Below are 16214 nucleotides of genomic sequence, written 5' to 3'. Positions count from 1 at the left end.
AAAATGGTATTGGACCTAATAAACAGCATTTTCATCATTGCTACAATACGTACATTTTCACGACATAAATTACTATACAGAATTGTCCTACTTAAAATCCTCTTCAATTCTTGAAACCATCCTAAGATTGATGCCTGTAAGAAGATGAAGATCTTATAATTTGTTTTTGTGACTGCCAAAGCTGGATACCTGGAAAATTCTCGAGGGAGATAAGCTGGCTCCCAAGTTGCTGACAGCTTTCCCAAGACCAAAACGCAGAATTTGAAACGGTGTTTGATGTGACACACTAGGCCTTTGATATCAGAATACTGAAGCAGAGTTGCTAGCTCCATGAATAAACCTCCAAGATGACACACACAGCGTAAAAAAATGGTGGAATTTTAAATTCCTTCACTGACTGGGGCAGACTTCACGCGAGGGACTTTAGATGTTTACAGAATTGTGTAAGCAAGAGACTATTACACTGTAACAGGAGTATCTGTTCCTTAGCACCCTGCCTGAGAAAGGGTGAAGTCCAAGTGTCCACCTGGTGTATTTCCTCCTGCTAATAAATATTGTGTTGCCAGGCTGGGTGCTGTGGCTCACGCCTGTAATCCCAGCACTTTGGGAGGCAGAGGCGGGCAGATCACCTGAGGTCAGGAGTTCGAGATCAGCCTGGCCAACATGGTGAAACCCCATCTCTACTAAAAATACAAAAATTAGCTGGATGTGGTGGCAGGTGCCTGTAATCCCAGCTACTTGGGAGGCTGAGGCAGGAGAATTGCTTGAACCCGGGAGGGGGAGGTTGCAGTGAGCTGAGATTGTGCAACTGCACCCTAGCCTGAGTGACAGAATGAGGCTCTCAAAAAAAAAATTTTTTTTTTTGTTGCCACTCTAGAAGTTTTTAGACAACTACTTGGAATTTGTTTGCACTGGGCAAGGTCTCATGCACCTGTGAAAACGACATTAGTATTAAGTTAGGCATAAATCAGGCTGAACCTTTCATCATCTCCAGCCATGGTTCCTTTTATTTTTTTTTATTTTTTATTTTTTTAACTGGAGAAAGGTTAGGAAAGGGATTTCCAGTGAGTATGAAAAGAAGGGATTCTTCAGTATGTCGTGATTACTTTGGTTAAGCTCAAAGCACTGATTTACTGATGCAAGGCAGACACACTGGCCCTGTGCCTAAAAAATATAACAGCTAAAAATTTCAATCCACCATTTAGGGCTTTGACCCTAGTGGTATGCAACATCCAGATCATTAGTTGGATTTCTAGTCTTTGTCTGCATGTTTGGGGCTAGAATGTCCAGTCACTGGGCATCACAAAGATCAATGAGATCATATGTTGATTTTCCTCTCTACAAGTTTCTCCTACAATTAAATAGTTATGTTGATGCAACCACCTAACCCCCAGAGGAAAAAAAAAAAAACATCCATTTTCTCAAGAGAGGTTTCCTCTTTCTTTCCCGAAGCTCATGCGTGACATACCTAAGTCCCTTATGACAGATCTCCTTTCTCAGAGACGAACCTCCCTGAGCAGCTGTCCTCCACCTCCTACCCCCACCCCCTAACAAAAATTACCATCAGAGGCACAAGATCCACATGAAGAGAACTCACCATGGGGGCACAGGAAGCCTGACTGTGCCACAGGCCTCTGGTGACGCTTGTAGCATGGTGTGCAGTACACACGCTATTTTCTCATGGAAGATGGCAGCCATTGGAAGCTTGGACTCCATGTTGCTTCTTCCCCTTCCCATCTGGATAGCCCCTGCTTTTTTTTCTTTCTTTTTTTGGGGTGGAGTTTTGCTCTTGTTGCCCAGGTTGGAGTGCAGTGGCACAATTTCAGCTCACTGCAACCTCTGCCTCCTGAGTTCAAGAGATTCTTCCACCTCAGCCTCCCAAGTAGCTGGGATTACAGGTGCCCACCACCACGCTTGGCTAATTTTTTGCATTTTTAGTAGAGACAGGGTTTCATCATGTTGGCCAGGCTGGTCTCAGACTCCTGACCTCAGGTGATCCGCCTGCCTCGGCATTCCAAAGTGCAGGGATTACAGGCGTGAGCCACAGTGCCCGGCCCCTCTGATTTCTTAAAACTAGGGTGTGATGAGGAGGAGGATGGGGCGTACCACCCACAGTGGGGTATTAGGTAGCCCTGCTGCCCTGCCCGCCTTGGTCTGTTAGAACTCTGCCTGCAGCCAGGAAGGACTCAAAGTGGTAGCCACACAGGTGAAGGAGCTCCCTCGCTGGTGTCTTCCCTGGCTAGTCCTGTCTCTCTCCCATCTCATGGGGGTGGGTATGGCTACCCTGCTGTCATCCTCTTGGTCTGCTAGATCCTAGTCCAATCTAGACCCTAGGAGAAAATTCCATCTCCCACATTGTACATGTCTGCACCTTGGTGCCTGCAGACATAATATATTTCCTTTGCCTCTGTTCCTACAGTAATGTTTTAAACCCTGTCAAGTGTGACACCTGGGTATCTCAAAAAGCTTGCCCAGATCTGTCGCTCCTCACAGTCGCTCAGTAAGGTGATTGACATGTTGAGTTACACTTCACATAGAGAAAACTGAGGCACAGAGAGGAGCTTTATTCAAAGACCCGGTTCAGCAGGACAAAGGAAGAGGGTGCTTGGGCACTCCAGCTACTGTTCCAACTGCGTGGCCCCAACATGAGTGCATTCCTACACTGGAGCTCTATTTCCTTAAAGCCTCCACTGTTGCTAACAACTGTTCTATTAATAGTAAGGAGTCAAGAAATGAAATCCGACTTATAGAACTTACAAGGAAAAACTCTAAAGGAACAAAAGATCAACCCAGCCCACAGAGGAGGATGTGTGTGTGTGTGAAGCCCTGGGAACTTCAAGGGATTAATAATCAGTTTGCAAATTACTCAAAAGTGTCAATGCTGCTATGTCACCATTTAAAGAGGCCTCAGAGATGGCTGGTGATGCTATGGAAGTGTCTGTAAGTAAAGATCCATGTGACACATGCTTAGAATTACAGACATCTCAGCTACATGGCCATCCTTTGGGCTTTGTGATGACTCATGCTACAGATGAAGGTAAGATGGGAGACTCCAAGAATGTTCCTTGAAAAGTCAGATACCCTTGGCTCCTGTGGATGCTGCTTAGTGAAGTAGTGCACATTCCTCACTGCTGAGTATTTTCTTTTTGCTCCTGTGGGCATCTAGAAATAAAGGGATCCTGAATACTGGGGAAAATTCAGTTTTGTTTTATGGAAAATTGAAAAAGCAATGATAAGGAAACTAGAACATTGATATTATTTTAATTAGCCAACAGCACTCTAAAAATCCTAAACATTGGTGCTATGTTATATCATGTCTAGATCCAAGTATTTCTGGATGAGCTTTCCTATTTTAAAAATGGGTAAAAAAAAAACAAAAAACAAAACAAAACCCAAGTCCCTGATTCAGCTTTTCAGGCTACATCAATACCCCTGGTGCTTCAACACAAATGCTGACCCTTGTATTGACTGGCAATTAGTGCCCTGAATTCAACCCTCAGATCAATGTCTATAAAATTGGCTGTAAGAGGTGGATTTTCAAAGTAACACACAGAGATTTAATCCTTTGATTCCCATTACTGTAAGAGCTGTGAACCTAAATCCCCTTGCAGCCAACACAAAATTTACCCCCTGCTGCCTCGGAGTGCCAATTAAAATAATAGAAACCAAAACCGTGGGCAGATGTAATTAGTTTGAGAACGGAGTTTATAATTTTCCTCATGCCAAGCAAACAAGTTAACCCCTTTGGTGACATATACAGAATAATCTGGACAAAGGGAACACAAATCTCAAGTCTGAACATTTCTTGTGCTATTTGCCAGGAAGTTGTAATATTGAAAAACTGTGCTCTCCTGAGAATGGGAAAACGAGGACATACACTCTGGTTCCAAATGGTTGGAAGTGCAGTTTATGTGGTCAGGTTGTTTTTCCCCTTTCATTAAAAAAAACTTTCAAGATTCCACTTGATCCGGGTTTCTTCGAAAATGTATTACTTTTTACAAATATAATTCTTATAGGGACAGACTTCAGCTGTGTAGCAGGCAAAGCTGCAGAAGAGAACGTTCTTGAAAGACTGCTGGGTGTTTCTTAGCACAAACCACCTCTGAAAGAGTATCAAGCTCAGTGGTTGGTGAAGCAAAGCCAAGTCCCTGTCCCACCCATCTCTGGGATGAGGAGTTCTCCATGGTGACCCTGAGTCAGGCTTCTTCTGCACCCCTCTGCCTGGTTAATGAGGACTCAACTGAACTGCCCATCTGCAAACAAACCCTTTCTGCATTTTTCTCTCTAGACACGAGTGAATTATATCAGATGGTATAATGGGAAAAAGACAAAGGATATTTGAATCTAAGGACATGGGCTGGATCGGGTGAAGGGATGGTTTTGCTTTTGTTGCTGTTTCTGCTTCTTTAGTTTGGGGAGGAGGATAAGGAAAAGGGTTGGAGATAAGACTAAAAACGAAGTTAACAAACTTACCCTCCCACATAGGGGATGCTTCATGTCAAGCCACTGGTCTAATGCCTCCGTCTTCTTTAGTTCAAAATTATCTTATTTTACTCAACCAAATATTGCAAACATGATTCCACCATGTTGGTTTCAGTTGTGTGCAGTTCTCTGACTGCACACAAGTCAGGGAACTAACTTGTGACACTAAAGAATGACAAGCAAAGTGGCATCCCAGGGCTACTGGTTGAACAGGAACCCTGTGGCCATTGAGATGACCTTCTCAAGCTTCCTGTTGAGCCTTCACTGGGACACTGGGAGCGTGCATGTGCATACGTGCATGCATGTGTGCGCGTGTGTGCCTATGTGTATGTATCAGGAAATGGCAAAGACAAATAGTAAACTATAGTCATAATGAAGAAAAACATACTTCTTTTCCATGAAAAATGTCAGACTTCATACTGATAATCTGTGGGAGCTACATTTAAGCCATTTATGAAACAAAAAGATTGCTTTTAGAGAGATTATAAACTGGGAGCCAGAACAACTGACTTGAACGTATTTTGATTCTCAAGTTTCCTTGTAAAAATATTCACAGAAATTGGTGGATGTCTTTTACGTACAACTCAACTTCTCTCATTTACAACATAAATCATTTAATGTAACATTTGCAACCTTAGAAAGGCAGACATATTTAATCCAAGTCCGTTTATAAATTCCAATTTCACATGGATTAAAAACTGCAGATAAATTAAGTCACAATAATATCCTGTACATGCATTAAGGCTGGTGACTGCTAAAGTCTCTTGGGAATCTACAAATAGGAAATCACACGCAGATTACTGGGTCTGAAGAGTGTCTACATTGTTAAAAAAATCTTGCTTTTTTTTTTTTTGGTGATGCAGATTTCAACAGTAACTCTGGAAAACTGTGAAAAATGTTATTTAAAAATATATATGTATATGCTACTGCACAGTTTCAAAGATGTGATTCATAAATAATGTTGGCTGCACTGATTAATTTTATAACAATTACTGCACTTCCAAGTTGATGCGAACACGCAGTGACTCATACTCAATATTAGGCACTAGTAATATCCTTCAGGCGTACTACAGTTTTATGTTAGCTGTATTGTACATATATATTTTTAAATGTATGCATTTATACAAACTGTGTATATTATGTATGGGGTGTCAGAAATGTACACATCACTGTTATATAATACACACATCATTGTTGTACATATGAGGATAAGTTTTAGTGCAGAAAGTCTCATTGCATTGCATTCCATGTGTTCAATCTAGCACACAATTTGTCAACTCTTCAGATTATTTTTCCAGTACATTCCTCATTAGATTGTGGGTTTCAAGTTTCCATTTGCAATTTGAATGTTTCCAGAAATCTCTGTCTTAACCAAACCTCTCTCTCCAGGCACGATTCTGCACGTGAGTCTGATCTGTGTAGAGTAGCATCATCAAAAATGCCAAATTTTGATCAGGAATATACCTGGGCTACTCTCTTTCAAAGGCAATTGAACATCGTGATAAAGGATAGCATCTATTCAGGTCATGGAAGGATATGGTCAGTTGAACTTGTGTTGAACTTTGGAGGCAAATGTACGTCTTCAAATAAAAAGACATGGTAATAAAAATTATTTGCTTAAATTTGAGAGTCTCTGGAAGGATATACATCAAACTGTGAGCAGTGGTTGTCTCAGGCAGAAGGGACAACCAGGGACTTACACTTTCTACTTTCTACATTTCTGCACTGTTTGAGTTTTTACAATGAGTAGATATTACTTTTCTAATTAGAAAACACAAGAAAGGTATTTCAACTTGAAACAAAACTAAACAGGCCAGGCATGGTGGCTCATGCACTTTGGGAGGCCGAGGCCAAAGGATCGCTTGAGCCCAGGAGTTTGAGACCAGCCTGGGCAACATAGTGAGACCCCATCTCTACAAAAAAAATAAAGAAAAAATTAGCCGGGTGTAGTGGCATGTGCCTATCTTCCCAGCTGCTTGGGAGGCTGAGGCAGGAGGATTGCTTGAGCCCAGGAGTTTGAGGCTGCAGGGAGCCATGATCGCGCCACCGCATTCCAGCTTGGGCCACAGAGCCAGACCCGGTCTCAAAACCAAACCAAACCAACAACAACAGCAGTAACAACAAAACTAAGTAAAAGGAACAAGTTATGAATGACTTTCACAAGCAACAATTGGAGGATGGTTACTAACCAAAATCACCCATGCCAAACCCCACAGAAACTGCTGTACCAACATGCTCCACATGTGCTCCACAGATGAAACGAGACAGTCATAAGAACTACACGCTCTGACCACTGCCCACAACGGTAAGTTTCAAGAAGTTTTCCTGGGAAACGTGGGCCATCAGAGGGCTGATAAAACACTGCTGGCTCACCTGTCAAATGGGGCTTCACAGGGAAGCTCATCACATAGATGTTACAACAAAGCCTGCAACTTTCAAGGTGGGCAGGACCAGAGAAGCTCTCCAGGTATGCAGGACAGACCTCCAGGGCCATCCCTTTATGTGTTTGAATATTTCATCAGGATTCTTCAAGAGTAAGTAGAACAAAGTCTCAGTCCTCCAAAAAAATGACTCAAAATTTCTTAAGTTAGGTTCAAGTTTCTGACATAGGATGGGATTGTGAACTCTGCCAAAAATTAGTGAAACAGCTGGGTGTGGTGGCTCACGCCTGTAATCACAACACTTTGGGAGGTGGAGGCGGGTAGATCACCTGAGGTCAGGAGTTTGAGACGAGCCTGGCCAACATGGTGAAACCCAGTCTCTACTAAAAATACAAAAATTAGCTGGGCATGGTGGTGCATGCCTGTAATCCCAGCTACTTGGGAGGCTGAGGCGGGACAATCACTTGAACCCGGGAGGCAGAGGATGCAGTGAGCCGAGATCGTGCCACTGCACTCCAGCCTGGGCAACAGAGCGAAACTCATCTCAAAAAAAAGTGAAAGGGTTGTAAGAAGCACCCCAGTTGGAGACATGTAAAATGGAAATTCTCTTAATATTTCCAAATGCTTGAAGGCCAAAGCCAAATGCAAATTCCACAAGCCCTTCTTATTTTCAATTAATTTCAAATCATCTAAGTTGTTCAGTCATTTATACAATTTTGAATCAGTGCTCAGAGCTAAGGAATTATGATGATCTTACTTCCCACCTACAGATCAGGCTAACAAAAATGTTAACACTGCAACCCAACCTGTAAGAATATCAGTGAATGTTTATGGATCAGCATCTAGTCTAAGTATTTTGTGCCGTCATCACCTTGAAAAAATGGATTGCACCACATATTATACTGCCTGCCTTTCTCAGACCGTCCTGGTGCAACTTTATCAAGTAAGAGGCCTCAAGGACACTGTTTTTGTTTTTAACGTGTGGCAAGATAGACCCTCTTTTTCAGGAGTTATTTTCTTTTCGTCAATATTTCATATCCAAATATATTTAACAAGATGACTAAATCTAGGGCATAAGACACTACAAAAGAAAAAACATCAGACAAAAACTGTAAACAAGATGTCAAAGAAACTAAAATGTAAACTTAATTAAAAAAAGAAAACAAGAGAAAAACTCAGAGCAAGGTGTAAACATACCAGACACACAGGACACACGAAGAGGCTCCGGTTGCTGCTGCCCCAGAAAGGAACTGTGATCTTCTGCACTGCAAGCAGCCTGCTAATCAAAGCCTGAAAAATCGCCCCCAAATCAAAACGCGTCAAAGGGCTGCAGGTGCACATTCTGCATGAGGAGTGAGAGAATCAGCATTATCATGGCAAATAGCTCTCAGCCTGGTAAGCAAAGGATTCAGGCTCCTACTGAAGGGACATTCTAGGTAATGGCCTCATTTAGCCAAGAAAATCTGTAAGAAAGCTATTGGTGGAAAGAAAAGACTTGAAACAGATTGGCTGACAAATGCCATGTGGCTCTACAGCCACCGAGTCACAGTGGCAGGAAGAAGAAATGCATGTGGCTGGTGGGCTTGTTATCACAGGTGCAGAAAACTTCAACTCCTAACTGAGCTCCAACACATAGGCACTGCTACCTTAGTGTCTGTTAACTTTCAAAGACGCCGCGTTTTTGCTAAATCTCAGTGCCATTTGCATACTACTTGCAGATGGGGCTGGGAAGGGCTGTGAGTGTCCATCTGTTTGCCTGGAATGCATTTAGTTGATAATAGAGTCAGATGGGGGAAGGGAATTAGAGGAAGAGCAGGGTATTTGGTAACATGCAATCTAGTAAACTTCCGGCACAAAAATATCTGGCTTATTTTCATTATTCAATTACCCATTAATACATACCAATCAAAAAATAATTGGGGAATAGTATATTAATACTGAAAGTAATCAACAGTATAAGAGCAGGTCCATCTTCACTGGCAGTCAAGCTTTTGGTGTGCTGTATTGCACCTGGTTAACTAACCCATGAGATTTTGGTTGAATTTTCTAAGAAGTCATGGTTTAGCACTGGAATGGACTAGAAAGTGTGTGTCTGTGATTGTGTGTGAGTACGGTGTGTGTGTGTGTGTGTGTACTTCCTCTAATCAGAAACCTCTAATCACTTTGTCTAGCCTGGGATTATGGAAACTAGACAAAGAAGGTGTGTTCTGAAGAGCTGTGTATCTTACACACATACACAGGCGGCTTCTTATATACCCACACATACAAACACACATGCCCTGCAAAAGATCATCGTTCAATGCTGAGGAAATGTTCACCGCAGTCTGATAAATGCTGTGGCTGGGAGTTTCAGTAGCACAGTGTCCAAAAACGTTGAGCCATCTGTGGAGACCAGAGCCCAGTCTGGCTCCAGGGTGAGGTCCCTATGACAGGTGGGCGCTGTTCCGCAGCCAGTGCAGGCCCTGTTGGGAGTACTGGACCAGGTGCTCCATGCTGCTGTGCAGGGTGACCGGCCCCATGAGCAGATCCAGGTCGTTGAAGAATTCTAGGGGACAGAAAGAGTTGTTAAGAATGCCACACATGCTAGGTGTGCTATCCTGAGCAACTGATGTAAGGAAAAATTCCATTCATGGTCTCTATATAAATCAAGGATTCTCCGTTCCATCATGTAACTTTAGCATTCCTTTGAACAAAATAAAATCCAAGGGTGGGGAACTCATCCTATATCCAAATAAATAAATACATGATACCTGCCATTTCTAACTCAAATGAATAGTATTTGCTTAGCCAAATAGCAAAGAAAATCCATATCCTCCGGCTGCATTCTCCTACTCCAGTAATGCTTCCCACTCCTGAACGTGAACGTGGCTCTGTCGTCCCTCACCCTGTACTCAATTCTGGTATGCGCTGAGCCCCTGGAGTGAGTCCAAGGGGTGAGGCTCCAGGTTCCTGGCGGCAAATCAGAGATGGGTCACGAGACATCTGGACTGAAGTCACCTTCTAGCTTTTGAACATTCCCTAGGTTTGCCCTTTCACCAAATGTTTATGATGCGGCCAGGCACGGTGGCTCACACCTGGAATTCCGGCACTTTAGGAGGCCGAGGAGGGTAGATCGCTTGAGGTCAGGAGATCGCGACCAGTCAGGACAACATGGCAAAACCCTGTCTCTACTAAAGATACAAACAAACATTAGCCAGGTGTGGTGGTGCACACCTGTAATCCCAGCTACTCTGGAGGCTGAGGTGGGAGAATCGCTTGAACCCGGGAGGTGGGGGTTGCAGTGAGCTGAGATTGCGCCACTGCACTCCAGCCTGGGCCACAGAGCAAGACTCCGCCTCAAAAACAAACAAATATCTATGATGTACCAAGGCACTCTGCTAGGTGCAGGGGGGTAGGGGATGATAGCAGGATGAATTGTGTGGGCTCTGCTGTCTCAAAATCACAGTTTAGTGGCTGATAGAGGAAAACACATTCATATGGCTACTCTACTGTCATGGCTGGTCACTGCATACAGTTCTTGGGAGTAAGCATCTGGGAGAAGTGTCTCAAAGGTCCTCACATACATGCTGAATGAAGACTTGCTGGGGCAGGGATGGGGAGGTGGCTAGGAGGTTGGCCAGGGCAGGGATCCAGGGGTAGAACAGAGGAGGAGGAGCAGGTAGGGGTAGGGGAACAATGCCAAGTCTGCACTGGACACTTGGCACTGAGCCCTCTGGTAGGAGACATCTAGCAGGCAGCTGGCAGTGCCATCTGGAGCTTGGCCTGCTCACAGTCTCCCAAACTGGACACGTGTATTTCTGTACATTTGTCCTTTCTGTTTTGTCCACTGGTGACACCCACCCCACCTATTTCAGTCACTCAACTGCTAAGCGCTTTTCTTTTCTTTATTTTTTCCTTGAGATGGAGTCTTGCTCTGTCGCCCAGGCTGGAGTGCAATGGTGCGATCTTGGCTGTCTGCAACCACCGCCCGCCTTCCACGTTCAAGCGATTCTCCTGCCTCAGCCCCCTGAGTAGCTGGGATTACAGGCGAGCACCACCACACCTGGCTAATGTTTGTATTTTTAGTAGAGACTGGGTTTCTCCATGTTGGCCAGGCTGGTTTCAAACTCCTGACCTCAGGTGATCCACTCACCTCAGCCTCCCAAAATCTAAGTGCTTTTCAAAGCCCTGTTCCATGGTTCCATGCCAGCTCCTCTAGCAAGCTCCTCCTGGTGGCTTCTGACCCCCATGGCATTCTCACTGGACTTTCTCTGGGCTGCATGTTATGTACTATGTGGTTTTATTTACAATCTCATGCACTCTGCCATACATTCCTTATCTCATCCTGAACATCTTGCTCTTGACTTTGGAGCTATCATGCTCCCATGCTATCATGGGAACACAGTTTGCATTTCATGGCCTGAAAGTGAACTCAGATTTGCACTCTTACCTGCTGCTGCAGGGCCAATAGTAAATTAGTATCATCTTTCAGGAGAAGAGTTAACAGTGTATGTCGATATATAGAACAATATATATCTTAAGAGAATCTGTACCTGTTGACCCCCAAATTTTATTCCACAACTCCCTCCTAAGAAAATAACCAGAAATATGGCCGGGCGTGGTGGCTCACGCCTGTAATCCCAGCTACTCGGGAGGCTGAGGCAGGAGAATCTCTTGAATCCCGGAGACGGAGGTTGCAGTGAGCCGAGATAGCGCCATTGCACTCCAGCCTGGCAACAGAGCAAGATTCTGTCTCAAACCAAAAAAAAAAAAAAAGAAAAAGAAAAAGAAAATAACCAGAAATATGAACAATGACTTATGTAGGGATATTTACACCAACATTATTTGTCACAGTGGAAAAAAATTGGAAGGAACTTAAATGTCTAACAACAGGGGAATTGTTTGAGAAATCAGGATACTTTGTGACTGTATAATCAATGTACTAGGATATTATTATCGAACCACCATAAAGGGTGTTTTTGAACTAGTTAGTGACATGAGAAAATGCCTGACATAATGTCAAATGAAGAAAGGATATACAACTGTGTGAGTATCCCAGCTACTCAGGAGGCTGAGGCAGAAGAATCACTTGAACCCGGGAGGCGGAGCTTGCAGTGAGCCGAGATCGCGCCATTGCACTCCAGCCTGGGCGACAGAGTGAGACTCCATCTCAAAAAAAAAAAAAAAAAGATTATTGATGATTTAAAAGTTGTTTTATCTGAAGTTTTCTGTGCTTTACAAATGTAGCCACAGTAAGTGTGCATTACTTTTTTTTTTTTTTGAGACGGAGTCTCGCTCTGTCGCCCAGGCTGGAGTGCATTGGCACCATCTCGGCTCACTGCAAGCTCCACCTCCCGGGTTCACGTCATTCTCCTGCCTCAGCCTCCTGAGTAGCTGGGACTACAGGCGCCCGCCACCACACCCAGCTAATTTTGTTGTATTTTTAGTAGAGATGGGGTTTCACTGTGTTAGCCAGGATGGTCTCGATCTCCTGACCTCGTGATCCGCCTGCCTCAGCTTCCCAAAGAGCTGGGATTACAGGCGTGAGCCACCATGCGTGGCTTTTTTTTTTTTTTTTTTTTTCTGAGACAGAGTCTTGCTCTGTTGCCCAGGCTGGAGTGCAATGGCATGATCTTGGCTCACTGCAACCTCTGCCTCCAGGGTTCAAGCCATTCTGCTGCCTCCCGGTTTCAAGCCTTTCTCCTGCCTCAGCCTCCCAAGTAGCTGGGATTACAGGTGTGCACCACCATGTCTGGCTAATTTAGTCTATTTTTAGTAGAGATGGGGTTTCGCCATGTTGGCCAGGCTGGTCTTGGACTCCTGACCTCAAGTGATTTACCCGCCTCAGCCTCCCAAAGTGTTGGGATTACAGGCATGAGCCACCGTGCCCTGCCTTATATTACTTTTATAATCAGTAAAAACAAATGTTATTCAAAAAGAAATACAGCTTACTGCTACACATAAAATGCTCTTTTCAACTGTAAGCAGCTGGCACTCAGAGTAACATTCTCATTCACTCACTCCATTCATTCATTCATTCATTCAGTGTTTCAGAGCTCTGGGGCCAGTGTGTTCTAGGCACTGGGCTAGGCTTAGGAACACAAACTTGAATACAATGCAGTTCCTACCTTCAAGAAGCCCTCGGGCTAAAGGGAAAAGTGTAGGTGTGCGTATCTATACCTGCACCTCGGTCTGTCTCACGCCATTTTCCACTAAGAATTGAGGGAGACAAAGGCATCGGAGGCCCCACGGTGGGGCAGAGGGCAGGAAGGGTTTCCCACCATTGGCGACAACTCCTCCTATGTCTCCTTCGAGAGGCCATGGAAACTCGCCCACCGCTGCCCTGATCGGGTGGGCCCCTGGTTCCCCATGGGGTGTGCACTCACCTCGGTTTTCCTTGGCCAGGTTGTCGGCCATCTCCCAGTAGTCATAGCTGTGCAGGATGCTGTTGGTGATGCTGACGTGGTTGGCCGCCATCTGGTGGATGCGCTGTGGGATGCTGACGATGGTCGACGGGGACAGGGCGCTGGCGTTGGAGAGGCTGCCCTGAGATCCCACGGAGCTGGCGGGAGAGGGGTTGGGAGACATGGGGGATGGGGTTCCAGTGCTCCTGGAAGGGGAGAGGTAGAAAAACCAGAGTGGCGAGGTCGGGAGCAAGCGAGGCAGGGCAGCCCCCCCTTGGGGAACAGAAAGCAAAGCGCAGTGGCCCAGCACCATGCATTGTCTGGCTTACGGCATTGACTTTGGAAAAGCGAACTTACTTTCCACTGGCCCCCCACGGAGATGGGGCTTGGGCGGCTTTAGATGAGTTCTGCAAGAAAATAAAAACACTGACAGTGAGTGCCATCTGCGTGAGGTGAAACAGGTGACATGAACGTGTTTTCAGGTGACTGCAGAGAGAAGCAAAGGCAGACACTGAAGGAAAAAGGCACCTTCAGAGAAACTGGACCTGGGAAGTCTCCATCACAGTTCTCTGTTCCCTTTCTGGAAGGGAGTCAGGACAGCTGCCTGGACTTCGGAAGTTTAACAGTATTTCTCTTAAAGGGAGTTGCTCTTGAATATTCCTAAGAGAATATATTTAAATGTACTTCCCTAGCCAACAGGATACTCAAAAGTTCTAGCTTATCTGAATATTCTGATTTAGAAGTTATTTTGCATGGACAAGGTGCCTGCATCAGCCCTCAGTGAGGTAAGTGAAGGGCTTCACCCACAGCCTGGGTTTTTATGTACAAATTTTAGGTACCACATTAAGTCATAATCCCCAGGGTCTGTTAAATCTTGAAGCAGCCTTACTTTTTCATTGTAAATTAATTTTTCTTAAAAGGAAAAAAGAGCAGGAACACCCTCATATCTCCCCTTATATACAATACTTCATATTTAAAAGTAGGACATATTTGCAGAAACAGTCGACATACATTTACTTAGTGCCTGAAAATACATGACATCAGATTATATTGTTTTAACTTAGGAAGTTTAAAAGTATTTCTTCTTAAAGGAAGTTGCTGTTGCATATTCCTAAAAGAATTGATTAAAATATATTTCCATAACAGACAGGATGTTCAAACATTCTGGTTTATCTGAATATTCTGGTTTAGGAAGTTCTGTTGCACAAGCCAGGTGCTTGCAACAGATATTTAAAAGTTTTGCCTCTAGTTAGGGAAGTTGCTCAATGCACAGTTAGATTTCCCCTCTGAGAACCCAATCATGCCTTCATAGGACTGTTAAGGGAGAAAGCGGTCTTTGTGATGCTGATAGGAGTTTTCCCCTTCCAGAGACAAGAAAACAGCCTCAGCCTGGTTCTCCAGAGACAATATGTTTCTTTTGGTTAGAAAGAACTTTATGGAGTGGTGACTGATTTTTCTGGTTTTAGTGCGGGTGTTATTAAAATGGCAAGAAATGGCCTGTCAGAACTCTGAGGTGCTACAATGGCAAGATGTAAATGTAAGGACAACACCGCAAACCATGCCACTTTTACCTGTCTCAGGAAATACAATTATTTTCATGAGGAGAATTAGGAAACCTTCCTGAACAGGGGAGCTTATCCTCCTTTTCCTGACACAATGTTACTGACACCTTTCTCAAGCTGGTGCTACTGGACTGATCACTTTGTTTCCACTTCATCCTGTGGTTCTGAGAACGTGATCTATAGAATGCATGTTCTGGATATAAGAACACTAATGGCAGAAGGGGAGAAAGGCGTGGGGGTTGCAGAAACAGTCTAGTAAAGGCTACTGAAAGGAGGAAGAAGGCAGTGACTCACGCCTGTAATCCCAGCACTTTGGGAGGCTGAGGTGGGTGGATCACCTGAAGTCAGGAGTTTGAGACCAGCCTGGATGACATGGTGAAACTCCATCTCTACTAAAGATACAAAAAATTAGCCGGGTGTGGTGGCACACGCCTGTAATCCCAACTACTTGGGAGGCTGAGACACAATCGCTTGAACCTGGGAGGTGGAGGTTAGGGTGAGCCAAGATTGTGCCACTGCACTCCAGCCTGGGTGACGGAGCGAGACTCCGTCTCAAAAAAAAAAAACAAAAAAAAAGAAGTCTTGAGTTCTCTTCCTCTACCACTAAGCCCCATGCCCAAGAAATACCGGTAGGAACAAAGTTCTTTTTTTTTAGATAGCTCTGTACTGATAAAAAACATATAGCCAAATTGTCTTGGGTACCTAAAGATTTCATGGTCTCTGAACTCAAAGTAGCATTTAAATAGCCCTTGAGGCTGGGTGTGTGGCTCGCATTGGTAATCCTAGCACTTTGGGAGGCCAAGGCGGTAGGCTCGCTGGAGGACAGGAGTTCGAGAAGGGTCTGGACAACACAAGGAGACCCTCTGTCTACAAAAAATGAAAAAATGAGCTGGGTGTGGTGGTGTGTATCTGTGGTCTCAGCGACTTGGGAGGCTGAGGTGGGAGGACTGCTTGAGCCCAGGAATTCACAGCTGCAGTGAGCTCCGACTGTACCACTGCACTCTAGCCTGGGCAACAGAACGGGACAGAAAAAAAAAAAAAAAGTCCTTGAAACTTTGTATCCAAGTTTCAGTTATCAGGAATAAGTTCTGGAGATCTATTGTATGGGATGGTGACTACAATTAATAATGATGTATAGTATACTTGAAAATCTCTAAAAGAATTGATTTTAAATGTTCCCACCACAAAAACGGTAAGTATGTGAGGTGATGGATATGTTAATTAGCTTGGTTTAATCATTCCACAATGTATAAATATATCAAAACATCACATTATACATAAGTACATGCAATTTGTTGTTGATTAATTAAAAAAATTTTAAAAATAGCTTTTGATGAAGGGTAAATGACATTAATTCCTTGAGGAGCAACTCTGATTTTCTGGTTGTGTTTTCTTTTTTTTTTTTT

General features: G+C 44.1%; 1 protein-coding gene across 7 annotated transcripts in view; it reads right to left on the bottom strand.

The window, feature by feature from the left end:
- Positions 1 to 4852: 4852 nt before the first annotated feature.
- The window catches only part of AFF3 (ALF transcription elongation factor 3), a 597738-nt gene continuing 586376 nt past the window's right edge, over positions 4853 to 16214 (bottom strand). For 3 of the 7 annotated variants that reach the window (XM_063594766.1, XM_055107600.2, XM_055107596.2), the window contains 3 exons: positions 13604 to 13653; positions 13229 to 13452; positions 4853 to 9408 (listed from right to left, as the gene is read on the bottom strand). In XM_063594766.1, coding sequence (XP_063450836.1) covers positions 9287 to 9408; positions 13229 to 13452; positions 13604 to 13653 — 396 coding nt within the window. In that variant the 3' untranslated portion in view covers positions 4853 to 9286. The other 4 variants (XM_063594762.1, XM_063594764.1, XM_063594765.1 and 1 more) reach the window with 3 other exon arrangements.

The sequence above is a fragment of the Pan paniscus genome, chromosome 12 (assembly GCF_029289425.2).
Source record: "Pan paniscus chromosome 12, NHGRI_mPanPan1-v2.0_pri, whole genome shotgun sequence".
NCBI classification, from domain to species: Eukaryota; Metazoa; Chordata; class Mammalia; order Primates; family Hominidae; genus Pan; species Pan paniscus.
This window is presented reverse-complemented; position numbering and strand designations above follow the sequence as displayed.